This window comes from Aulonocara stuartgranti (assembly GCF_965226115.1).
Source record: "Aulonocara stuartgranti genome assembly, chromosome: 18".
NCBI lineage: Eukaryota > Metazoa > Chordata > Actinopteri > Cichliformes > Cichlidae > Aulonocara > Aulonocara stuartgranti.
In genome coordinates, this window is record NC_138954.1 from 11,556,869 (window position 1) to 11,583,882 (window position 27,014).

Below are 27,014 nucleotides of genomic sequence, written 5' to 3' on the forward strand. Positions count from 1 at the left end.
TGATTTCATTTCACAATGTTTCTCCATAATAACTGAAAATAGAAGTAGCTTGAATACTATATAACTGATATCTGTATTATATACTGCCCTTCTTTAGTTTGGGGTTAAAAAGAATTATGAATTAAAAGATTATTTTATATACATTTTAGAGGAGGGTTGAAATATGGACTGTGACCACAGTACTGGGTAATCAATTCAAATTTCAGAAAGATCTCAAATAGTAAAAGCTTGCTCTATATATGTTTAGTCAGTGTTTGGCTGTTTTCTTATTTGGACTATGAGTCCAAGTATGATCGTAATCATTACAGTGCCATGAAAAAGTATTTGACCCCTTCCTGATTTGTCTGTTTGCATAATTGTCACAGTTAAATGTTTCAGATCATCAAACAGATTTTAGTATTAGACCCAAAGATCATCTCATTAAATAAAAAATGCAGTTTTTAAAAAAAATTTTATTAATAGAAAATTGCTATCCAAACTTACTTGGCCCTATTTGAAGAACTAATTGCTCCCTAAACCTAATAGCATTTGCGACAACTGGCAATGAATCTTTCACATCGTCTTGGAGGAATTTTGGCTCACTCATTGTTGCAGAATTTTTTTAATTCAAACATATTGGAAGGTTTTGGAGTATGAATGGCTTGTTTAATATCATGCCGAAGCATCTCAATCAAATTTAAGTCTTTGGCTAGGCCACTCCAAATCCTTCACTTTGGCTTTTTTGAGCCATTCAGAGGTGGACCTGATGCAGTGTTTTGGAGCACACAAACTGATGGCTGGACGTTCTCCTTCAGGATTTTCTGGTAGACAGTTCAAGGTTCTATCAGTTATGGAAATATGTCCAGGTCCTGAAGCAGCAAAGTAGCCCCAGACCACCATACTAGCACTATGTTTGACTATTGGTTTATGTTGTTGTTTCAACTTAATATTTTCCCAAAAGTCTTGATTACCATCAAGATGCTTTTGGACAAATGTGAGACGAGCCTCTATGTTCTTTTTGGTCAGAATCGAAACTCTCATGGATGGGTTGTTGATTACTCTTCGAGTAATATGGTTGACCAGCCACTCACTGGGAAAGTTCACCACAGTTCCAAGTTTTCTCTGTTTGTGGATAATGGATTATGGTTCACCTGAGTCTCAAATGATTAGAAATGGCTGTGTATTTGATATAGACTGATAGATGCCAGTGACTTGGTTTACCATCTCTTATTTAAGTTTCTTTAGATTGTGGCGTGATCTCTTTTTGTCACACAGGTTCTAAATAAGTGATTTATGGATTTCGCAGTCTGGCAGTAATCAGCTCTGTGTGTGGCTTTTAAAAACTCAGCTTTGCAAAAATTCTGGTTAATCACAATTCATTTATGATTTAACAAGGCAAAATTACTTTTTCACATAGTGCCATGTAGATTTGGATAGCTTTTTTTTTAAACTGTTTACAGTTGTTTTGGCTCTCTTTCTTTATGTGTCATTTGCTGACTCATCCAGTTTAAATTTCTTTTTGTTTTTTTTGGTTTCAGGTGACAGTGAACTGGTTTCAAATGCAGCAGACACAGACCGTGTCACTTCCTGCACACTACCAGGCCCTGTGTGAGAATGCCAAGTTGTATGAGCCAGGCGAATGCTATGCAGAGTTTGTGCGTAACCTGTCCAAAAATCTCCCTAAAGAGCATCTTCACTCCGACTCCATCTCCTCTGAAAATACAAGGTATGAAGGACTATGAATGCAAACTCATATCCTAGAATTTTTTTAAAATTTTTAATGATTTATTGGTTCGCTAAGAGGGAAGCTTATAATAAAAATGGCTTTGAAATGATTATGCATAACATGAAACTAATGTTTTTAAAATCAAAGCTTCCTAGCTTTGTACAAGTACTTTTAAGAAGGACCTGCTTGTTATACTTTTTTGTGATACTTTATTGCAGTTTAAAATTTGCCATAATTCAGCAGAATGTTGTACATGTTGCCATAATATGTGATCATTGGATTTAATTGAGTTGACACAGACTGTCTGTAAGTAGACTCACAAGTATTAGTTGTGTTGCATTTTTTGGTCATTGTAGCTGAAGCTTCATTTTTGGACGGCTGATTTTGAAAGTACCTTTTGCTGTCGCTCACACCCCTTTGGAAGTTTCTCAGTTCTTCTTTCAGCAAAGGTTAACAGTGAGTCAGAGTTGGAGCGAGAGAAAGAAACTAGGAGAGACAGAATGCGCGTTGAATTTCTTGCCCTTCCTCAGGAAATATCTGTGGCTCGGGCTGAATGCAGGAGGGAAGATTGCGAGCGTGAGAGTATGGCTCTGGTTTGGAGGAGTCCCAACACTCTATATAGTTTGTCTGAATAAGATAAATGCTCATTATTACAAAGAAAATAATGCACACTAAGTTAATAGAACAATTAATGATGCTGGTACATTACTTATTATTAGTAAATTACAGATGTTGCTACAGACTAAAATAGCTGTCTGTCTGGAATGTGAACTTAGTACTTAGCTACGTTTGTGCTTCCATTTCTCTAAAGGCATTTTTAACGTGACATTATGTGTCGTAGCCGTCTGCTCCTGGGCCTAATTTCAGTTTCTGTTCCTTAATGTTGTCTTTCAGTTTTTACCAGAGCACAAGTTACTTCTGAAAAAAAGCCTTGATAATTACACATAACGCACACACACACAAAAATTGTATGACTTTTATCAACATGTATTTATAGCTGTGCAATTACAAAAGCCCTGCCAGATCTCTTAATTCTTTTCAGTTGTTGGACTAACTAAATATTGCTGAGACTGTATACGCATGATAAAAGTGTGCTTAAATCTTGTATTTAAATGCATTAAAAACATATCAAAGGAATTCTATTCTGAGCCAGAAAAGCAAAAAACCTATGCGCCAGGTGAAGTAAGGGTTGAGTCAGCAATCCTGTCCAAATGCGACAGATACACACTGAAATGTAATAATGCTGAATAGGGCAATAGGGTTTAAAGACAAAACAAAACAATTAGTCATAATCAAAGTTCTAATTGAAAGCCTTAAATACCAACTTTATTTCTCAGATTTGGCAGCAAAAGGTCAGTGGGCAGCTATCATTCCTCCCACGGCAACCTGTCACAGGCATCCACCACCTCTTGTGACGTGTTGAGCGGAGAGGAAACGGACAGTACCATACATCGGCCTGCAAAGATCAGTGAGCACAGGTCCAGCAGCAGCACAGACATACAAGGTACATTCAAACACATGTTAAGTTTATTTAACTTGCTGATGCACTTTGAAAGTATAATGGTCAAAAAGAATGGTTGTTGTCTGTGTCTGTACAAGAAAATTCACAGAAATTCCCCCTTGGTGTCACATTAGTGCTATAAAGGGGAGTCTTAAAATAAACCTTTATCCAACATAGCTATGTACTATTTTAGAAACTGCACAATTTTAGAAACAAGCTAAGAATGATTGGCACTGTTGCTGGAGGTTGAATGTCTTTATATGAACCTCTCAGGGACTTACCCTGTGTTCTGAGTCATGGAAATGTTCTCTTGACTAGAGTCAAAACAGTTTGGGTTGTGTGTTGCTTAATCACCATAAGTCTGGAATATCTGTGTAAACTGCTTGTTTCTGAAAATAACTAAAACTGACACTACAAATGTCGCTTCACGAGCGGTTGCCATGTAGCTTTATTTTCTGTTGTTATTCTGTTTGTGTGTGACTGTGGGTCTGTGTGTGCTTTTGCAGCTCTAAGAAACCAGACCCCACTGAGAGCATGGGGCTCAAGTAGTCAGGGGAGCCAGGGTGGGATGTGCAGTGACTCAGAAAGTGCTGGAGGCAGCAGTGAGTCAAGGTCCATGGACTCCCCCACTGCCAGTCCAGGTAAGAGGACTTTAAATTTTAAAACGTCTCATAAATTCATTATAAAGGTCTTGTGAGTGTTTGACCAGTAGTAACTGAAAATGATCACATTAGGCAGGGAAATGAGTATTTGAGGATCTGGTTAAAAAAATATGAATATACGAGACAGTAAAATAAAACTTTTATCATATTGGACACAGTCTAAGTGATCTGAGAAGATGAACAGATATGGCTTTTACTGTGATCTGTTCACTTTATCTTGTGAAATATTCAGCAGTAAATCTACTCGTGCATGGTATAGCTTATGTTTTTATCTAGTGTCCCTGATTTTGCTCTTGTGTGGTAAAACTACATTTTCATATAGTAACTGAGCATTTTGGTACACATTTGTTCAGGCGACTTTAAGCGCCGTTTGCCCAGAACTCCTTCCACTGGGACCATGTCTTCTGCTGACGATCTGGATGACAGAGAGGCACCATCCCCCTCAGACAATGGTGAGATATGTTTGTAATTGTGGGTGTGTTTTGTTCCTGTCACTGTATGCTCTCTGTGTACCCTTCTGCTCAGGAGGATAGAAAGGTAATCATTGTATACCTTTTTGTGACAAGGAAGTCTAGAAAGGGATGGAGAAATAGTTAGCGACCATTGCACAATTCTTTATCATGTATTACACATGGCGGTGTTCTGCTAGTCCAAATCTGTGGTGGTTTTTGCTTAGATCAAATGTTTTTATACTCAGTGGCACTGCACAGATAGAGGTCGTGTTAGTTTTGGCTGATAGTTTCAGCTAACACTTCCTGTATCTGTGTTGACCTCATCCAGTCATTGTGTTCTTACTGTGAAATTAAACAGCCAATGAGCTATTTGACCTATTTTTCAGTGTGCATGGTTAGAAAGCCCATTTAACTATAAAAAGCCACCATAATAGCAGATTTTAAAATAATTATGCTAACTAGAAGATAGTGTAATTCTCTTACAATTTAGGTTTTTGTTTTTTTTTGCTTTGAAGTAAATGCCAGCTTCCCTTCTAATAATAACTCTGAATGATGTCACTTGTCAAGTTAGTTCCTTTCCTCATCAGCGGTTCTGTTTTTTAGGTCTGGCAGAGATGGTGACAGAGACCTCCAGTTCTCCTGGTCCTTTCCGAAATGCTCAGATGTCCAAAGCTGCTCAAACCCATAAGCTAAGAAAACTTCGAGCCCCGTCTAAATGCAGAGAATGTGATAGTCTGGTCGTTTTCCATGGAGCTGAATGTGAAGAGGTACAGTAAATATGCTCATCGTGATAATTGTCTTGTGTATTAGGTGTTTATAAAGGATCAGTGTATTTTGCAATTCTGCAGGGAAGACACAAGTTAATTATACTGTCGCTTCATTTGTCTTTTACAGTGCTCCTTGGCCTGCCATAAGAAGTGTTTGGAGACACTCGCCATCCAGTGTGGTCATAAAAAGCTACAAGGCAGGCTACAACTGTTTGGTATTGATTTTGCCCAAGCAGCAAAAAACAGTCCAGATGGTATCCCCTTTATAATCAAGAAGTGCACTTCTGAGATTGAGAGTCGAGCCCTCAACATCAAGGTAAGTCTTTTTTCCCTGTGATGCAGGGATGGTTACTTTTACTACCTCATCTCTTATTGTGTTGCAGTTTTAAAGCTATAAAAGTTCATGTGTGACCTTAAATACAATACCATTGACTTATGTATCAAGTATTTTCTGTGATTATGAGTTACATTAAAAAATGCATTGGTCTGTGTACATCTCACAGGGCATTTATCGTGTGAATGGTGCCAAATCACGCGTTGAGAAGCTCTGTCAGGCGTTTGAAAATGGGAAGGACTTGGTTGAGCTGTCTGATCTCTCCCCTCACGACATCAGCAATGTTCTCAAGCTCTATCTTAGACAGGTGGGCCTGAAATTCTTACTTGTTGGGAGGTTATTGAGAATTAGCATGCCACTTAAGTTAAAGGTTGTTTATGTTTAAAGGCTGTTATGATCTGAAGTATTGTTAAGTTAATGTTAAGTCGATCATTTAGATTTTACCCTTACTTTATTGTGCTTCTTTCATTTGGATTTAGTTTTTTGGGTACATGTAAAATGACTTTAATAGCATATTGATATTTTCCACTACAAGAAACTCAAAACACTTTGGTTGTTTTACTCAGTTACCAGAGCCACTGATCCATTATCGATTCTACAATGATGTCATCGGTTTGGCAAAAGAGTGCCAGAGGGTGATAGTGGAAGAGGCTGATAATAAAGCTCAAAACAACCAGCCAAGAGAGAAGACTGGGCCGAGTATGCAGCTGAACAGAGTCATTTTTAAGATCAGAGATCTCTTCCGCCAGCTGCCCCCAGCCAACTACAGGACTCTGCGCTACCTGATCGCACATCTACACAGGTAAAGGCTGAAAACCAAAACCCCGAGTTATTTCAGAGTGTAAATTCAGTCTGTTCCTCATAATTAGAATAATATGTGTAGTTCCTCATAACAGAAAGGGAAGCAGAGACTTCTCTGTAGCATAGCAGAAGTAGCAGGCTTACTAACACAAAATTAGTTCTCTGTCGATCTCATTACACGCAACTTTAAATTTACACCACCATTAATAAAACTCTAAATAGAATATATATATACTTTAATTTAACTTAGTTGATGTTCTTACTTGATTTGCAGGACTTTTAGACCACGGCATGACAGAAACATGCAATTGGCATGTAGATGATTGTTGAGGTTTTGGTAGTTGTTTCAGATTCTCAGTGTCAAAGGTGATTCGCTGAAAACTATTATCACATCTTGTTATCCAGATCAATAAAGGGACCGATGCTGCTCTACAGAATGTCGCTTTATGTTTCATTTTGTTGTGTTTCATTAAACAGATACAGCAATACTTGAACCATACCTAGAAAGATGTCTTTTTCAAATGAAAACTGTTATCACTCTTTGACTCCCACAGAGTCTCAGAACAGGCCGAAGAGAACAAGATGACTGCGAGCAACCTTGGCATCATCTTTGGCCCCACACTGGTGAAGCCACAGCATACAGATGCAGAGGTGTCTCTGTCCTCCCTGGTGGATTACCCCTACCAGGCACTGATGGTGGAGCAGCTGGTGAAACACTTTCAGACAGTCTTTGATGCATCTTTCCTACCTAGTTCTGACACAAGCAGCGCTGGCCAGGCCTCCCCCAGACTTACCCCGCAGGAGAAGATTCGACAGCTTAGCAGACACTCAACCTCCCTGACTGACATCAAAGAGGTGAGGAGGGATTAAGGCAATCATAAAACCAAATTTGAGTCATTTTGTTTATGCTGTGATTAGGGTGTAACCAGTCAAGTGAAAAGAGGCCATATGTGCCTTTAAAATGATCTTTCCCAACAGTTCAGTGTTAATAAAATCAACTTTAATACAGTATATTAATGTAATCAAAAAGATTCAGTATTTTTTTATTTTTTTTAATAGAAATTACTCTATGGCACAATTAAAAAAAAAACAACTCATCTATACAAAACAGTAAACAAAAAATTCTCCCTCCTCTAGGTTTCAGGTGTTTTTGTTACATGTAGATACAGTTTAGTTTATTGTAATCTGTTTATATCGTTTCAGAGCACCAAAATCTACAAAAGATACTCATCTGTCATCCCATCATCTCACATCATGGGTGAGGTGCAGGAGGTCCGACCAGGAAAACACAGAATAGGGGTCTCGACATTGGACAGAGTCAACGGGGTCCAGGCTTCTAGTGGAGGAGATGTTCAGAGATCAACCTTAGTGTTTGGTCGTCCCAGCACCATCGTCTCCTCTGTCACCACCATGGCACCAAAGGTACAGCTGCGCCACCAGCGCGCCAGACAAGCGTCTCGACCAGTCAGCATGCCACTGGAACGCCTGCCCGCACCAGCTCAAATCGGCGAGAGGAATAATCGAAACACCAGCGATGTTGTTGATTCAGGCTCTGTTAAGCGGGAGACCATTGCTGAAACTATACAGGAGATGCCAGAGCCAGAGAGGGCTCGGCAAAGTGGCTCATCCAGGGTTAGTACCTACTACATTACTCCTTTTATTGACACTCAGAGGAGGACGTGGGACAAGAAGTACAAGCACTATGATGTTACACCCAGGACTGCTATGATAATGGCCAACCTACCATCTGCCAGTTCTGGAGTGCAGCCTGTAAAGGCAACGATACCTGTTAGCAATGTTGCAACCCCAACAACTGCGTCTGTGGTTCCAACGACGAGTAGCGTTAGCACCGTATTCTCCAGTAACCTTTACACATCGTCACTCAAGTCTGTTTGGACCTCCAAAAGGGAAAATGACACTCAGAGTTCACTCCGCGAGTCTAGCAGCTCACCAAACCTTCCACTAACACTCAGGGCACCGAGGACTCTGCACCCTCCTTCTGGAACTTTCTACAAGCCCCCTGTTTCCAACAACGGCCGTGCTACAACACTCCCAAACTGGAATACTACTTTAACTACCGCCACCACCACCAGCTTATCATCCACCCCCACCATCATCTCCACTACCATTACTTTGTCACCCACCACCAACATCACCATCATTACCACATCACCTGCTACTACCACCACCACCACCTCATCGTCTTTCCCCAACAGCCCTGTTGAAGCAGCGTGTCCGTCCCCTGTCCTTAAAAGCCCCACACAGACGCCACTCCAGACTCAGGACTCCACTGACAGTGCCATAGACTCTGGGGTCTCAACCTCTGCTCCCATGTCACCCCCTCAGTCTCCTCCCCCTAGCAGCCCTGACGACCTTAGCCCTAGTGAGAATAAACCTGTTTACCAAAGACTGCGACCCCGGCGGCTGCAGGAGCTCGAACACAGAGAGGCTCATTTTGTCTGACACCAAAAAAAGGAGAAACAAACAAAAAACTCATATGATATCTGTAAATATTACTTTATCACAGTGAATGCTGGGGAAAAGATTTTTATCATCAAGCTGAGCATGGAAGGAAATGTCGACCTGTGAAAATAAACCATAAAAGTGTTATAAAAGTGCTAATATATTCTTTCATATGTCTAAGTCAACAGCAGCTGGTTTAAGCGCTCAAAATGTCGATGCCAACACAATCGTTTATTGCCACATTTTTAAATAAATAAATAGATTAAATGTATGACAAAGAAAACTGGCAACAAATCAATTTCTGTCTGAAACGAACTTTAAGCCTATCACATTTCTTCTTGAATATTTGATTTATACAGAAATATATTTTACACACTGCACTTAATAATCCAGGTTCAGATTCTGGGGTTCCTTTCATTTTAAAAAATTAGTTTAACTCTTATTCCACTAGGTATAGATGTAAGTACTTCAAGCATGAGGGTTCTTACTGATAAAGAAGTCAACATTTACATCTTTTAATGTGTTCATAGCCTGTGATTGGTACATCTTTTCTCAGCATGTAAATCATTTGTATCTTTGTACATTTTTATATTCATTGATGCATATTCCATGTCTGTCACAAAGGTTGTGTTTATTCACATTTTTGTGACTATACGGAAGACGAATGACACGCAACAGTTCCTGCTGCAAATTAAACATTTGAAATGACTCTGTTTGAGATTGAGTTTTGTTGTTGTTGTTTTGTTTGTAGATTTCTGTTCAGCGCCCTGGAGAATCAAGGTTATATTTGAAAGGTTGTTTTAAATTCATTGCTTTATGCTATATTTATTTGGTGTGTGTCTGTTTCAGTTTTCCCTCTTACTTATAAGGGTACTCACTTTTTTCTTCTTTTTTATCTCTACACAGTAGCTTTAATGTGATACCGTCAAGATTTCAGATTCCCTTCACCTAATTTCCCATGTCACCTACTCCACCTTGTCGAGCTGCTCAAAACAATGAGTCATTTCAGAACTGAAACAAACCCCCTTGTCTCTGAGTCTGATCAGCTCCTGTGTCACTCGGTCCAAACTGATTTATTATGGAGGTGCTTAGCTGAAAGGCTTTCTTCCAGAGTGATGTGCAGTGACTGTGCAGGTAAATCTTGCTCCTTTATCTTTCTAAAAGCACACTGGTTGCCGCCGTGATGAAACACATCTCCAGTATAGGATGAAACATCTCTCCACCTGGATTCCTCCTTTCCTCTTCCGTAGGTATCCCCTTAATTCTGCCTCAAAATGGATGACGGTTGTGTTTTTTCTGCTTGCCCATGTTGAGCTGGGAGATTAGAGCAATCAGATTAGGAGTGCTGCTGACCTGCAGGCAGAGGAGAGGGAGTGGGCAGCTAGAAGACACACGGATCTCTTACCTTGCTTAATTTTTTCCCAATACTTCAGCTTGTCGGTGAACCTGTTTCTCTAGATGTCGTTCTACTTTTCTATCATTCCATAACAGGTAAGGATCTATATTTACTTGTTTAAGCTTGTTGTTGACTAAGTTGTTTGGAAGATCGTGTAACAAAGAGATATGGCTGCTAATTACTGTTTGGCTTTTAGATTCACTCAGAACATCTTGGTATTGATTTGCTGTGACCTTTCTTTAAAGGGATGAGTGGACCCAAACTGTATCAGAACTGCCCCCATATTCCAAAATGACTATTTTTCTAACTTGCATAAAGGTAAATGACAAATTTAACAACAAACAAAATAAGACTTCAGACTCAGTGAAGGGTGTCATGGCCACTGGTTATACTTGAGGGAAGCTTAGCCAGTTCGTACACCTGTGGGAGATATTGGAGCGGTGTGTTAGGGTGTTTTCTCCACCATCACCACAGCAAATGAGGGACTATCAATGCAATAATTGCAATGGTGTTCACTCTGACCAATAGAGACATAGAAAGGTGCCTAGGTACATTAAAGCTGTTCTGGTGGAACATGGCAGACCAGTGCCTTTTAAAGTGATTTATGCCAGGGTTTTTTTTCTTCTTTTTTTCAGCTTTTTTTCCCAAAGATGAGAGCAGAAAGCACAAAAACCCCCAAAATTACATCCAGAGATGTCACATACATAATGATAGCTTTTACTCTCCTGTTTTAGTCTTACAGCATCCCCTGTTTTCCAGACAGGTGTTCATGTGCTCTGAGGTAATCTGTTGGACACGTTGCACTGAGCAAATTACTCTTCATGTCCGAGATTTTCTGAAGCACCATCTGCACATATCCTGTATATGTCACTGGCATTTTCCCCTTAACATCTCCCTGAAAATTAATTTGCCTTTGGAATACATCTGCATGAGAGTAGGTTCAAATTGCAAGTATAAAGCTTTATTTGTATACACGCACAAAGTCATGTAAATACATCCTGTAACCGTGTCTGTTAACACATATGGTAGTTAATAACATCACCCATTGCCACTGCAGGTAAAATTTGTCCTTTTGCATTAATTAATAGAGGTTCAGTGGTTTTGCGGAGCCTGTCAGGGTTCTGTGTGTTTTGTGAATTAATTATCTGCAGTTGTAGTAAAACCTCTCATAAACCAGTTCAAATATAAGTCTGATATGAAATGAGCACAAGACAAAATCCAGCCCAAGACAAGACGTGCTCTTAGGGCTAGATCCACATATGGGTCTTTCTGAACTCCAATAATTTGATCTAGTTTGTCTCGTGTCTTCGAAATAGCTGTAGTAAATGTCATCACTAATGGAGTTATGTTATCTACAGGTTTATTAAAGTCTGATGACCCCTTCCAGGGGTTGAGCTGCAGAGCAATGAAGACTGGCTCTCAAGTCAGCCTGTTACTGTGGAAAAACTGGACTCTTCGAAAGAGACAGAAGGTAACACTTTTTATATATATTGTATATATATAAATAAATAGTATGAGAACGACAGAAACACAACCAAAACAATTACCATAGGGTTTGAACATTAATATACATACATATATATATGTATAATATATGTATATATATTAATGTTCAAACCCCATGGCAATTGTTTTGGTTGTGTTTCTGTTGTTCTCATACTTCACGGTGTATGACTGCATCACATCTGTCTATACAGATCCGCTTCCTGGTGGAGATCTTCTGGCCAGTGTTGCTATTCATTGGTTTGGTGTGGCTGAGGAAAGCCAATCCACTGTACCAACAACATGAGTGTAAGAAGAATTCGCCAATTATGCATCAAGTTTTCAAATTAGAAAAGAAAAGAAAAAGACAAAATTGTATTTGCTGAAATTCCTTTCTTTCCTTGTAAAAATAGTATCCCTTTACCCTTTCACAGTTCTGTTAACATCAAATCACAACCTCTCACATTGCCTCTAACGTAGTCTGTGTTTCTTTAGGTCATTTCCCCAACAAGGCGCTGCCCTCTACAGGGATTCTCCCTTGGATTCAGGGCATCTTCTGCAACGTCAACAATCCCTGCTTTAGATATCCAACCCGAGGAGAATCCCCAGGCGTTGTTTCCAATTATAATAACTCGGTGTAAGCATAACTCAGCTCTTTTAAACTTGGTAAAAACCACTTTTAACCTTATAAAAAAATTTTTTTTTTGTGTGTGTTTTTTGGGGGGGTTATTCCAGATTGGCGCGATTCTACACCAACATCCAAAAGCTTCTGCTCAATGACACGGAGGTCCAACAGCTTGGCAGGCTTTGGCATGAAATGTCATCATTCTCAAACTTCATGGAAACTTTACGCAACAATCCGTCTGCAGTCTCAGGTGAAGTCAAAAAAGAGGAAAGTGGCCAGTAGACGTTTTTATTAATAAGCTGACAAAAAAATGACTATTGAGAACAAGGTTTCTGGACAGATGTGAACCCAAAGGTGCTAATAATTTTCCTTTTAAGAGACATTAATTCTTAACCTAACATAAACAGAAAACAGTAGCTATAAAAATATTTATTTATTTTGTCCAATTTCTGTAAATTACGTTATACATTTTCAGTGCTGCATGGATGCAGGCTTTAAAAATATCTTTTATTGTAGATTTTGCCACTTGCTTTAAAAAGTACGTACATGACATCTACACAAAAAGAATTCCTCCATGGTGGTTTATAAACTTCCCTTCACTATTTTTCACTTTGGCCTTTTAATCCTGGGTAATTTGCACATTATGGTGCTGAGTCACATGCCGTTTTTTATGACTAGGCCCAAAGGCATACCCGAAATGTGTTCTCAGTATTTCTTCCTAAGAAATTAGCTTTAGTTTTTGGCAGGGAAATGTGCATAAACACCCTTCCTCACTGCGTTTTCTCTGAAAATCTGTGTCAATCTTTTCTGCTGTGAATCATTTCCTCAGCGCAGTGGGTCAAAGTTATTTTTTGCTGATTTTGACCTTTCGCTATCTCTGTTCATGATTTTCCGTTTAGGTCGCGGGCTGAAGGTGGAGGATATTTTGAAGGATGATGAAGTTCTCACAGCCTTCCTGTTAAGAGATGCCGGGCTCTCGGAGTCTATAGTTTATCAACTTGTCAATGCACAAATACGACTTGAACAGGTACATCTTTTTAGAAAGATTTTTGCAGAGGTTAATGATGAATTTTTGCAGAGAATCAAAATTAAAACCATGCTTTACCTGGATTGTGGCAATTGCACTTGTCTAAAAAGACATTATATACATTATAGTAACTTACTGAATATGAATACAAATATTTTGATGCTGTTTTGCAGTTTGCATTTGGAGTCCCAGACCTGCAGCTGAAAGACATAGCATGTAGTCAGGCCCTCTTGGAGCGTTTCCTGTTCTTCCCCACTCGCATGGGACTGCATGGGGTCCGCAATGCTATGTGTGCCCTGAGCCAGCAAAGGCTCCAGAGGATAGAGGATGTCCTGTATGCTAATCTGGACTTCTTCAAGATCTTTAAGCTGGTTAGTAGCTTGTTTTAACTTATACAGTGGTGCATCATTCATATCACTAGGTGATGATCTAGTATGTCTAACAGCAGATGTTGGTTCCCACATCCACGCACTGCTCTCTATTGAAAGACTGGTGGATATCGATGAGCATCTCTTGTGTTACTGTATTGATTTTGCATATTTACTCTGCTTTGGAATGTCAGGATGTATTAATGCATTAAGTCGTGTACATATTTATATTATATATTATTTAATATTTGTAAGCACTTTAATCTATCAAAGTCTGGTAGCTTCACAGTTTAAACCTGAAGCGATAAATGTGGGTCCAAACTGTCACAATTTCTGGAGGCAAATCGTGCGGAGAGAGAGAGAGAGGTGTGGATCCAAACGCAGACACAGAGGGAAACTGAGCTGAGATGCGAACCAATAGCGGACCGTTTATTTAGCTGCTGATTGATTACAGGAACGAAACTGAACAGTGACTTGACTCAAACTGAGATGTCAAACTATGACCTTTACTTTGGCTGTGACTATGGGAGAGAACATAAGCAGACAACCAGACAGCTAACAGTAAGAAACACGAGACCTAAGTACACTGGAGGGTAATTGGGAAAGTGAACACACATTGGAAAACAGCTGACACAATTACCCATAATGACACAACAGGGAAGTGTAAACAAAACACATAGAAATGCAGCAACAAGAGGAGGTAAACCTAAGAACTAGAATTTGCAGAACAGAGAAGAACTTGAGTGCTGGAAGTACAAAACAGAAACCATAACACTAGAAGTCATAGCCATAAATAAACCCAAGAACAATAGTAATCATAATAATAGTAATACAAATTCCAAAACCCTGGGTCACTGACCCAAGACCATAACACAAACTCAGGCAAAATTGTCCTACACAGTTTTAGAGACACACACTGCTGTGTATTTTCCGACTGTTTCAGGCATATTCACTGCAAGACGTTTTCAGAGAGAATTCATTAAATTTTGGCCAATAAATACAGCTCAAACCTGGATTTAGTCGGTGCAGACCAGACAGTCACTCATCTACAAACCTATTATATGGACTTTTTAATATTAGCTGCGGGATCAGTAAAATTGATGTAGTGGAAGATGGAAAGTCTTCACATCTGGCATTTAGTCATGGAGTGCCACAGGGTTCTGTGCTGGCACCAATACTTTTTACATTATACAGTACATGGTTTCCTTAGGCAATAACAATATCAAGTACCACTGTGTTCATTTCCATTGGTTTACAGATGATACCCAGATTCATTTCTCAGTGAAGCCAGGTGACACAAATCAATTAGCTAAACACTGGGAATCTTTTTTAAGACAAAACAAAGTTATTATATAAAAATAATGGATCTTACCTGGTGTCTAACCAGACATATACCCTTGATGGCATTACACTGGCCTCCAGCAAAAGTGTGAGAGCTCTTGGAGGCAGTTTTGACCAGGATATGTTGGATAGTGTGGACATTAAACACATGTGAAAGAAAGCAGGACTGCTTGCAATATCTCTTAAATTAGAAACATCCCATCTTAGAGTGATAAAAAAAAAAATAGTTCATGCATTTATTAGGTCTAGGCTGGATTATTGTAATTTGGACTATTGTCATTTATTTTTATGAATTTGTTCTAAATGTTCCCAGCAAATACTCAAGTTTATCCAAAGAGTACTAACAGATCATACTTCATACAGAGATCACATTTCTCTCATATTAGCGTCTCTTTACTGGTTTCATAATGAATCCACAATTTAATCTGAAATCCTTCTCCTCACATACAAAGCTCTGAATAATCAGGGCTCATCGTATATGAAGGACCTCATTGTACCATTTGATTGCAACAGAGCACTTCACTCTCAGACTGCAGGCTTACTTGTGGCTCTTAGAGTTTCCAAAAGTAGAGGGAGAGCTATCAGCCCCGTCTCACATGGTACCATCTCCCACTTTGGATTTAGGAGACAGACACACTTTCTAGTTTTAAGATTAGGGTTAGGATCCCTTTTGATAAAGCTTACAGTTAGGGCTGGAATAGGTGTCTCTGAACCATTCCTTATCTATGCTGCTGTAAGCTCAGACAACTGCAAGACTTCATGTGATACACTGACTACTTCCCCACTCATTTCTTCTTACTCACCATGTGTTTGTATACCACTGCAGCATGTCATTACATTTTTGTCTACTCTCTCCCTTAGTGTGTGTTTTGCCCGTCTCTTCTCTTTCTCCCCCGCCAGCGGGTTGTGGCATATGGCTGCACTTCCTTGACTCTGGTTCTGCCAGAGCTTTCTTCTCGTTAGAAGGCAGTATTTTTTTTCTTTCCACTGCTGCAAAGCACTTGCTCACAGGGGGCTGGTTGTTGGCGCTTTCTCCAGAATACTGTACAGTTGTTACCTTATTCTATAAATGGCCTTGAGGGGACTGTTGTTCAAATGTGGTGCTATCTAAATAAACCAGAATTGAATTGAACTGAGCTGAATTGGTACTGTCCTCCAAAAGCTTCAAAAGTGCTACAATACCAGTAAATCTTCTCTGTAGAAACTGTACATGTATGTCGAGGTTTGCATAGATATCAGTGCTGCACGTGAGGCCCAGTAGCTGGCTCTAGCAGGGGAGTCTGTAGAAGTGTTTGCTGGTTTTATTTTAGGCACTGGCTCTCTTTAGAAATGTTCGATTATCTTAAAAGCATATTGGGACTAAAACAGACCCTTTCTTTTTTAATAACACTTGTATTCACCTGTGATTATTTGAGCAAGTTATCCTCAACTCAAGAAATGTTATCTTCATTTTTGTCCCTTGTCTCCTTGTTCTGCACGCACACACAAATAGTGAAACAAAGAGTATAAGATCCACAAAACAACAGCAGGGACTCTCACGCTCATCTGAAATGATAAGTTTCGCATATACAAAATGCACCTGAACTTTTTTTTACATTATTAAACAGCTAACAGTGTATAACTAGAGTTAGCTTACGCAATAGGAAAAATCTTTTTCCTAACGTGTAACAAAAGATTTGTTTGTTGAGACAGGAAACCTGGCTATTGGAATATATGTAACTGACACTGTAATTGACAATCAAATTAGTCATTCTGTCCATACTCTTCCATCTTATAAATTGCATCGTATTTATATGATATCAATGTCAAAAACTCCATTTCACTGCATGTCCAGCTGTAAATGTTGTACTCTCTCTTTATCATATGTCTGTGTTGTTCAGCCTGGGTGAGTCAGGTGATTGGCTGAGGGAGTTTACATGGCATTATCCTTCTTGGCCTGTTTCTTTAATGGGCTTAGAGCCTGCCTGCAGACTCTGTGGTATTCTGTAAGACAGGATGCCACTTCTCATACATATATTTTGAGTCAACATAGCTTCTAGCAAACCTGGTTTATATGGTTGCTAAAAACCTGACAAATAGTGCATCTTCACAGTGTTGCTGTGGCTTTAATTACCATTTTTTAAAAGAAAATCCTTGGAATAGTGAAGAAGTTGCTATAAATAGCTTGCAAATTAGGGTCAATTAGAGACTACCCTATATTTAGACTTGAGAGATGTATGTTGTCAAATATCTTAGAGATGAAAAATCTGACCTAGAACCTTAAATTCCCCCTTTTGCCCTATGGTAACTGGAATAGTCTCCAAGCCCCCCCACGACCCTGACAAGGATAAGCATAAGAGAATGGATGGATAGACAGTTTATGTGTGGGAAATCTGATCTCTTAATTTAACTCGTTAACTCCATCGCACATCATGCCCATTACCACATTGACCTTGGTCTCATAGCAGCTGTCCTCCCATCATTACAGTCTTGACTCCCTTCTTGCATCAACTTTTCAGTGCCCTCCCTTCCCACTCCCTTGCTTTCTCTCTATCCCCCTCACCATACTGCCTCCCTCCTTCCTTCGTTCATTGAAATTCAGGCACGAAGAATGCGAGAAGAAGGATATCTCATGTGTGTGTGTGTTTGTCTTGGCACTCCTGGTTTCCTTACCCTCAGCACTCCTGCCCTGACCAGTCATTTCCTAACACCTACTGTTAATGGTTTCTCAAGAAGATAATGCCACTGAAGGATGCGTAGGGGAGTTATAATACGTAGTTCCACATCAAACAATTGGTGGATCTCAAGTTTAGCACAGGTTAAAAAAAATATGGCATTTTCTGTGCGTTTGATGTGGTTTTGCCCAGTAGTGTATTGCTTCAAATTCCTGGAAGTTTCCTGGAAATCACTTGTGACCAGATATGAATTTACAAGTCACAAGCTGAGATATTATATGATTTAAAAAGAGCAGTAATGGTTATAACATAAAAGAACAAAGGACCAGTTGTGTTTAAATCCCCCTTTATCTGTAATAATCTCATTTTACTTTAATAGATCTCCTGTTTTGTTCCCCCCTAGATGCCTCAGGTTTTGGACAGAAGCTCCGTGGGCATTGACCTGCATTTCTGGGGCCAGGCTTTTAAGGCAACATCAGCGAAGATCCAAGATGTAAGTAGTCCAAATGTCATCCATCCCTTCTCTTCTGCTCCTTGAGTCTCTTCTTCTTCTCAAGCCCTCAGTATCAAAGGCACTAGTATTTTTAGTCATGCAGGAAACTCGCCTCTTCCGTTGCTCCCCGTTCAAGAATCGCTCCCAGAAGAAGCTGAATGATGTGCTCAATACTGTGAGGGTTACACGTACAGTATGTGTTAAAAAATACATTTTTGCAAGTGCTTTGTGAGCTAAAAATATGCCTGTTGTGTATCTGCATACATGTAATGTATATGCATGCACATGCATTATAAATGAATGGATCTGAAACACTAACTACAATGGAATAGAACAGGGTTGAAGAGAATACAGTAGATACTGTAGATTACATTTTTTTTCTACAAGAAGAACACACGTGGAATGGAAATGTAAACACATATACACACACTTGCGCAAATGAAAGAAAAAAAATGTATGAATGAGAAGATAATTTTCATTTCATTTCATTTATTTATTTATTTCACACTTGGTACAACAGATCAAACAATGAACAAATAACTGAAAAAGTAAAAAGAAAATGGATGATAAAAAATAATAAAATCAGCTTTCAAGAACTATCACTATTCAATTAAAGTCAGAAGAAGGAGACATAGTATGCTGACATGTTGTCAACAAGTCACAGCCACACAGAAACACTGATACGTTATTACACATCTAAAATATTAGACTAAAATAGAATAAAACTAAGAGAGTCGACTAGAACAAATACGGTAGAACATAATGAAATGGGAAGCATTGGTTTATATATAACAAAAAGCACAAACAGTATAAAACAGCATTGTAACACAATAGAGTAGAATAATGTGTTTATCAGGCAACACATACACACAAATCACTGTGACTGAGATGTGTGTTTAGGCACGTTCACGGTTTGTCCCAAGGGAGAGCGTATCCCATCATCACCTTAGCCAGGGGTGAGAGAGAAAGAGAGAGGAGGGTGGGAGGTAGAGGGAGGGAGGAAAAGAGGGACATTCTTTTGAGGTGACACATCCTGTAGGTGGGACCTTCGTATCACCGTGGTGACAGAAAGGCGAGCCAAAAGCTCTCATTACCCACCTCTTCTTCCTTTCAGTTCAGTGTGTGTGTGGATGTTTCTGTGTGAGAAATAATACATAAGGAAACAGAGGAAGAGGGAGTGAGCGCGACAGACATGAGGGGTGTGTTGTAGCATGCTTATGTCTGCGCGTGTCCACATGTAAAAGGTAGCTTTGAGTAGGAGTCATAAACGATCAAAGAGCCATTTTCATCACTCACCTCTGGAGCCAAATCAGTGATGACCCGTGCTAATAAATCCAAATATGATTTGAACCAAAACGCTCCCGGAGGAACTCAGTCCTACCAACATGTAGGAGCAACATGCAATACAATTATTGATGGCCTCCTTCATTATCTTCACAGAGGAAATTACATGTAGCAGGGAGAATTGCTCTCCTGGTTGAAGCTATTTTTGTTCTCTCAATAGGAGGATATTTAATCCACCTTGCAGCTCAGCTCTGTCCAACTTCTTTGCTTATCTTTAAGCTATTGTTTTCTTGTGACCGTTTATACTTAAAAATTCACAGGGCATGAATGAGTATGACAAACATAAATATCCCTGATCTGTGTATAATTATCTGATGAAGGTCAAATAACTCAAAATGGATTGTTTACACTTTCCAGCAATACCTAATAGTTACTCATCCTGCTGTAGGCCAGAAAATGTTTGGTCGTACTTCTCAGCAATGATCAACAGACACGCCAGACAAAAAAATATATAAAACTTAAAAACTAACAGCCAGTCAGGGTTTGAGATACAGCATATAAACCATTTGGTGTTAGGGGTGTGTACTGTATATTAGACAGAGGTGATTGAACTCTAGTTTATAGGTTAAAGGTGCTTTAAATCCTAGTTTATTCTGACGATAGTAAATCCTATTTCCCGACTTGTGTTATCCGAGTAACCAACTTGTAAATATAAGCTATTAATCATGTTCACTACATATCGTACTGTGTATGACTGTGTACGTGACAAATAAAATTTGAATTTGAATTTGATTTTATAGTTTACACATATTTTACTTCATGTAAAGTGTTACCAGTATCTCATTTTCTCTGTGTGTACAGGGAACTCACTTTTTAGGATGTGCTCTGCTTTGTTGACCTTTCCACCAGTAAAATCCAATTTCCGTTTGATTTGGGCTCACCTTTTTTGTATTTTGCATTTTGTGATTAGTGCTAATTGCAGAGTGTGTTCACTGTGACCATGTTAGCATGCTAATATTGAAGCACTGCTGTATAGATACAGCCTCATGGCTGCAGACTATCGGATTGTTTAAAAGTTTAACTGGGCCTCTCTGTCTTGCGCAGATGATGCAGCAGGAGAGCTCTCAGGAGCTCATGAAGGCAGTGTCCTCCCTGTTCCAAACTGGGGGTCCTTCCTCTTTCACCCAGTTGATGTCCAGCGTGTCAAGTCTCTTCTGTGGATATCCTGAGGGTGGGGGCTCTAGGGTCCTGTCTTTCAACTGGTATGAAGACAACAATTATAAGGTGTTTCTGGGGGTCAATGGCACCAAAAACCACAACTATGCCTATGATGATACTACCAGTAAGTAAAGAGGGATTTTTAAAAAATACTCTACTCAAATATAGTATTAAGACTGTACTTGTTACAGATAAAAATCACAGAAACAGAAATATACCTGTACCTGCTGTATATGATAGCGCTATATATGATAGTGTTTTGCAGACACCACAAGTAGTTATAGTATGACTTTTTTGAAATCTAAAACAACGAGTAAAAAATATCACAAGTTTGCATCACAACACATACTTATGAAAATGTCACAGCTCTGATGCCTGCTGTGACATTCAGATTGTCCAAATGTCACAGAGTTATACATTTTCACGCTTACACAACCTGCAAACACCTCTCTTTCATTTGGAATGAAAAGTTTAGATTGGAAGTGACTGGTTGACCTGGAAAGAAAATACTACAACGGCCATTCAGTTTCACTCGTTCAGTGCTTTTCATCGTATAGTTTCATTCAACATGAAGCAAGAAATAAATGTGCTGTAATTAAAGTGTGACTTAAGAAAAAAATACCAGTCAGATATAGTTAAATATTAGAAAAACACACCTTCTTACTTCACGTATTTATTTCTATTTATGCAAATGCAGTCTTTACCTATGCTTATTGTGTATTTGTTACATGTCGTTTGCTTTCATTAGCATGAGAAGGTGGGACAGAACTAATTTCACAAGCATAAAGAAAGATGTTTAGATCACTCAGTTATCATTTGGACAGAGTTTGCCTCAAAAGGCAAAATTTGTTCCAGAAGGTTGGCTGATATGCTCTGATTGGCTATTTTTTTTTAATATTAAGATTCTTTAGTTGATCATTTATTACGTCTGAATGCTTGAGACTTATGGAGGCCATAAGGAAAAATTATTATATATGAATACCATTTGTTTCTCATTCTCTTCATCTTTCCCTACCCCTAGCTCCCTTCTGCAATGCCCTGATGCAGACCCTGGAGTCCAACCCTGTCACGAAAATTGTGTGGAATTCAGTCAAGCCCCTGCTGATGGGAAAGATCCTTTACACCCCCGACTCCCCCGCAGCCCGCAAGATATTAAAGAGTGTGAGTGAGACCACCTCCAGCCTGACCCATCACCTCTCTCCCTTTTCCAACTCACTTTTGCCCCACTTCTGCGATTCTTTCAACACTCAGTATCAGTGTAGATGCATACAAACCAACCACCCACCTTTGGAATGAGCTGACTAAAGAAGCAGAGGAAAGCAAAGGGATGGTGGCGGTGATGGGGGTGAGGGGTAATGTGATGCAATGTGAGGGATGGGAAGAGGAGGGAGAGAATTCAGTGTAAGTGTGGGGGCGCGGCAGTGGAAGGAAAAACAGATCTGTTATGTCTCTTTTAATCCTCCTGACACAAAACAGAGTGGGGTTTCGAGAGTTTTGAGCGGCGTTTTGAATGTAGCCAAATTACATAATGTAACATTCCATTGTTATCCGCTGTATGTTGCAGCTTAAACCTTAGATAAAGTGTTAGTGGACTTTTTTGATCTCTCCTTTTTTTTTTTTTTTAACTGACACTATCCTTTAACAACTGACACTTCCACCAAACTCATTATTGACAGTGTATTTAGCACAGAACGCGACCGCTGTGTGTTAAATATGCTTTTGTTGTACTACTCTGGAAATATTTTTCAACTTTCATAGGATGTGTGTATTTGTGTTTGTCCAGGCCAACACAACCTTTGAGGAGCTAGAGAGGCTCCAAAATATGGCCAAGGCCTGGGAAGAGGTGGGACCTCAACTCTGGGCTTTCTTCCAAAACAGCGTTCAGATGAACATGATCAGGGTATGATTACTGCACATTCCTGCACACTAATTTAATGCACATTTGCACATCAACTCTCCTTACTACCACTGACATTATATAAAGAGATGGACACAGCCACTGTGAATCCACCCATTAGTTTGTGAAATCCTATTTTGAGCCCTTCATTTCATTACTTGGATAATAAAATAAAGTTAAAAAAAAAAAAAAAAGCAGCTAATGCTAGCAGGCTTTTTAGCAAGCTGCATCCATATATATATATACACTGCTGATACTGGCATCTTTATTAGTACTCCTGCTCAGCTGTTTGTAATTGGAAATATTTAATCAGCCAAACACATCGCAGCAACTTGATGCATTTAGGCATGCCGACATGGTCATGACAACCTGCTGAAGTAGAAACTGAGCATCAGATTGAAGAAGAGTAGTATTTAACTGTGGAGTGTTTTAGAAACTGCTGATTCACCAGGATCTTCACACATAACCATCTCTAGTGTTTACAGCATTTCTGGGTGAAAATGCTGTGTTGACTACTTCAATCAAATAGGAAACCAACAGTAACTCAAATAATACATTTTGCAAAACAGCATCTATAATTGCACAATCCATGAAGCAGATGGGTTACAGCAGCAGAAGACCACACTGGGTGCCACTCCTGTCAGCTGAGAACAGGAAACTGAGGCAACAATTTGAGGCTCACCAACATTATAATTGAAGATTGGGAAAATGTTGCCTGATCTGATTATTCTGATGAATGCTGTGAGATTCAGATGGCATAAACAACATCTTTCCTCGTAACATTTCAGATTCCTGGTGGTGATGTAATTGTGTGAGAGATATTTTCTTGACACATGTTGGGCTCCTTATTACTAAATGACCATCAATTAAACACCACAGCCTACCTGAGTATTGTTGCTGACTATGTCACAAAGCTCAAATCATCTCAAACTGTTTTTTTGAACAAGACAGTTGCTTCACTGTACTCAAATGCCATCCGGAGACACGAGAACTTAATCTAGTCGAGCACCTTTGGGATTTAGTTGAACAGCAGATTCACAACATAGATGTGCGGCCAAAAAATCTTCCACAGCTGCATGATGGGGGCTTGAGCCTATACCAGCTACCATAGGGCGAGAGGCAGGGTACACCCTGGACAGGTCATCAGTCTGTCGCAGGGCTAACATAGAGAGACAGACAACCATTCACACTTACATTCACACCTATGGGCAATTTAGAATCACCAATTAACCTAACCCCACTGCAAGACAGACATTTGCATTAAAAATGCTCCTGAAGGGACCCCAAACATGGATGAGTTCAGTGACTTGAATTAACAGGTGATATTTCATAGATGACTACCAGCTACAGCTGCCTGTGTTAGTTTCCACCTGTCAGGTACTGAATAATCCACTCAACCATCTGATTCAGTTCTGTGACTGAGTGGTTTGTGGTTATGTGTGTGCTGTCAGTCAGCAACCTCAAACCTAGTAAAGCAAATTTAAAGTCTTTCTATAACTAGTATTATTTAACCGCCCCCCCCAGATACATTTAAAAGCACTAGCTAGTTGAATATTATGTCCACCCACATTATGTCCATGTCTACCTAGCATAGATAATTTGTTCCCAGTTAATTACTCCTGATATTTAGAGATTCATATTTATGGCCTCTAACATAAGGTTGGTCAGCACAACCTTGAAAATGTTAAATTTTACTCCTTACTCTACTATGTAGCCACCTGAATCAAACATTTTCTTCTACATGAGCATGTATTGTACTGTATTTCTATTATGCACAGTAACTCTAATCTCTCTCACTGAAGGATACACTGAGGAACCCAACGGTGATGCATTTCATGGACAACAGTCTGGTGGGAACTGAATTTACCACAAAAGACATTCTCAACTTCCTCTATAATGGACCAGAGCGAGAGAGAGAGGCGGGCATGCCAAACTTTGACTGGAGGAACATTTTTAACATCACCGACCAGCTCATACACATGTTCAACCAGTATGGAGAGGTTAGTAACCTGTCTCTATTTCTGTGTCTCCCTACTTTTTTCCTCAATTTTGCACATTCCTATGACAAGGCATTTGGCCTTTTTGGTAGGCTTTGTCTAAATTCTACAGACAAGAGCGTCTGTCTCCCAGGTCTTCTTCCTGGAGACTGTGCCAGGCTTTTTGACACAGGGCACAACCACTTAGCACAGCTCTTCCATACAGCAGCCTGAAAGGTGGCAAGAACATGTTTGCTGTCACCCCCTTCCCTTGTTTCCATTGTACATTCAGTGATAAAGTAGAGAGTAGATGGGAATGAGTCACCCCCCTCAAAACCCAGTGCTTTTTTAGTGTACAGCACTTCATTCAAACAAACTCCTGTGCTTGCTACATAAAAGAGGGCAAATCACTCTATCCATCCTTCACGCCTTCTCTCTCTTCTTGTGTCTGATTAAAAGGGGGTAGGGTTTGGATTTTGGAAAGAGCCCTATCATTGCAGGCACCTCAATCTACCCTTTGTCTCCTAGTTTAGTGCCAAGACCCTTCAGAGCTCCACAAACAATCCAGGGGGATTTAGCAAATTAGATATAGCTGTCAGTAATCACTGGGCCATAGGATAACTGCTGTAGTTAGCATGAGGTCCTCTTACTCTGTCAGGGGTATGTTTCTCACACTGGCATCCTATTGGAACATGTGTATCAGTGAGGCTCCTTCTTCTCAGCCCATCTCTGAGAGAACATCATTGTGTAGTGACTGTGTGTTCACATAAAGATGAATGGGAAGTGATCTCTTGTCTGTCTTTGAGTGCTCTGGGGGTATTGTACAGTAATGTGAATGAGGACATTAGACACGGTCTACATGGGAGTGTGAGAGTGGGGTTAGAGAGCTGTATCTATGGTGTACATAGTGGGAGTTTCACATGGTAATTACACACGTGGTAAATAAATATAGCAAGTGTGTGTGAGAAAATGAGAGTTGCGATTAGTGTGTGTACATTAAATGGATTTTGCTTTCCTGCTTGCATATATGAACATGCCTATGTTTGCCACTGCACCATGAATATATTGGCTCACATTTTCCCATGTGGCCAGATTACTCCACTGAAAAACCCATAAAAACAACAACAATGATTTAGGATTCAGCTCAGAAAATAGATGCTTAGAAAATAAGGAAACACGATTTGCTTCCAGTATTTCATGGTAGTTATAGTGTTCAGCATCTAATCTAATGCATAATCTAATTAGAATCGTACATGCACTTGCATACTGTTACATCGATTTAGATGTTATAGAAGAAAGGGTTATATATTTTTTCTTCTGTCAGCACATTGAACAACACCACTGCTTAAAAGGCATCAGTAACTACACATACATGAAAACATAAATATTTATACTTGCTAAATGCTAAATCATCGCCCTGTTTCACTGCTTCTTATGAACACAAATCCACATCCTCCTCCATGTTTCTCTGTCTGCAGTGCGTTAGTCTGGATAAGTTTGTGGCCTACACAGACGAGTCCCAGATGATCCATGAGGCTTTGCACCTGCTGGAGGAGAACAAGTTCTGGGCTGGCGTGGTCTTCATGGACCTGTATCCCTGGACCACAAGTGTTCCGCCGCATGTCAAGTACAAGATCCGCATGGATATTGATGCGGTGGAGCGTACCAACAAGATCAAAGACAGGTCAGTAATGAATGACTACTCAACATTTGTAACCCCCTAAAATAAAGCTAAATGACAGCTTTTGTTGTACCTTAACCACTGCACTCAGAAAGTATCCAAATCCCTGAAGCTTTTCACATTTTTTTATATTGCACTGACAAGCTAAAAGTGTTCAAATTAGATGTTCTTTTGTGATCAATTTGCACTCAGTCCCCCTCCACAATTATGAAAATTCTTTAAACTGATTACAAGGATGGAAGAAAAAGAAACATTCAGTCGACAGACCTTGAAATGTAGCCCAGGCTTTGCTGCATTTAATATTCCCAAGAGCACATTGAGTGACCTCTATAATTCTTAAACTGAAAAGGTTTGGATTCAAGAGGGTGACTATATGATCAAACTAAGCAACTGGGTGAGCAACTCTTACAAAGTGAAAACCTGCGTGTAGTTTACAAAAGTTCTTCTAAAGGACTGTCAGAAAGTAGAAATTAGGTGATTTGGTCTGATTAAACCAAGATTAGACTGTCTGACATCAATTCTAAGCACCGTGTCTGGAGAAAGCACCCCAAACAGTGCACTATGGTGAGCATGATGCAGGGGTGGGATTTTCTTTTTAGAGCCAACACAGGGAGAATGGTTAGGGTTGAGGGAATTGAGCTAATGGAGCAAAGCACAGAGACATCTTCCATCTCTGTGCTTTAAATGAAAACAAACTCCACTGGGCTCAAGACCTCAAGGTGGGTTGAAGGTTCACCTCCAAATAGAATAATTACACTAAAGACACATAAATCCAATACCGGAGTGGTTTGGGGACAGCTCTGTGAATGTCCCTGAGTAGGTTGTTGGAGAGACCTGAAAATGTCCCTCAAAAACTAAGAGGATTTTCAAAGAATGACAGAAAGTCG

The 27,014-nt window shown here is 39.6% G+C and overlaps 2 protein-coding genes across 5 annotated transcripts in view; both read left to right on the forward strand.

Annotated features, from left to right (window-relative positions):
• Positions 1–9,393, forward strand: part of LOC309693280 (rho GTPase-activating protein 29-like) — a 31,432-nt gene extending 22,039 nt beyond the window's left edge. For all 3 annotated transcript variants that reach the window (XM_082512354.1, XM_082512355.1, XM_082512356.1), the window contains 10 exons: positions 1,518–1,705; positions 3,043–3,209; positions 3,713–3,847; positions 4,222–4,320; positions 4,924–5,087; positions 5,215–5,403; positions 5,591–5,728; positions 5,988–6,223; positions 6,777–7,077; positions 7,426–9,393. In XM_082512354.1, the coding sequence (XP_082368480.1) occupies positions 1,518–1,705; positions 3,043–3,209; positions 3,713–3,847; positions 4,222–4,320; positions 4,924–5,087; positions 5,215–5,403; positions 5,591–5,728; positions 5,988–6,223; positions 6,777–7,077; positions 7,426–8,685 (2,877 nt within the window). In that variant the 3' untranslated portion in view covers positions 8,686–9,393. The remainder of the gene's footprint in view (positions 1–1,517; positions 1,706–3,042; positions 3,210–3,712; positions 3,848–4,221; positions 4,321–4,923; positions 5,088–5,214; positions 5,404–5,590; positions 5,729–5,987; positions 6,224–6,776; positions 7,078–7,425) is intronic.
• A 645-nt stretch (positions 9,394–10,038) lies between these two features.
• Positions 10,039–27,014, forward strand: part of LOC309693478 (retinal-specific phospholipid-transporting ATPase ABCA4-like) — a 44,609-nt gene continuing 27,633 nt past the window's right edge. For both annotated transcript variants that reach the window (XM_082512723.1, XM_082512724.1), the window contains exons 1-13: positions 10,039–10,176; positions 11,440–11,552; positions 11,779–11,872; positions 12,059–12,200; positions 12,299–12,438; positions 13,088–13,215; positions 13,389–13,586; positions 17,982–18,071; positions 20,460–20,697; positions 21,595–21,734; positions 22,357–22,473; positions 24,273–24,470; positions 25,925–26,130. In XM_082512723.1, coding sequence (XP_082368849.1) covers positions 11,487–11,552; positions 11,779–11,872; positions 12,059–12,200; positions 12,299–12,438; positions 13,088–13,215; positions 13,389–13,586; positions 17,982–18,071; positions 20,460–20,697; positions 21,595–21,734; positions 22,357–22,473; positions 24,273–24,470; positions 25,925–26,130 — 1,757 coding nt within the window. In that variant the 5' untranslated portion in view covers positions 10,039–10,176; positions 11,440–11,486. The remainder of the gene's footprint in view (positions 10,177–11,439; positions 11,553–11,778; positions 11,873–12,058; positions 12,201–12,298; positions 12,439–13,087; positions 13,216–13,388; positions 13,587–17,981; positions 18,072–20,459; positions 20,698–21,594; positions 21,735–22,356; positions 22,474–24,272; positions 24,471–25,924; positions 26,131–27,014) is intronic.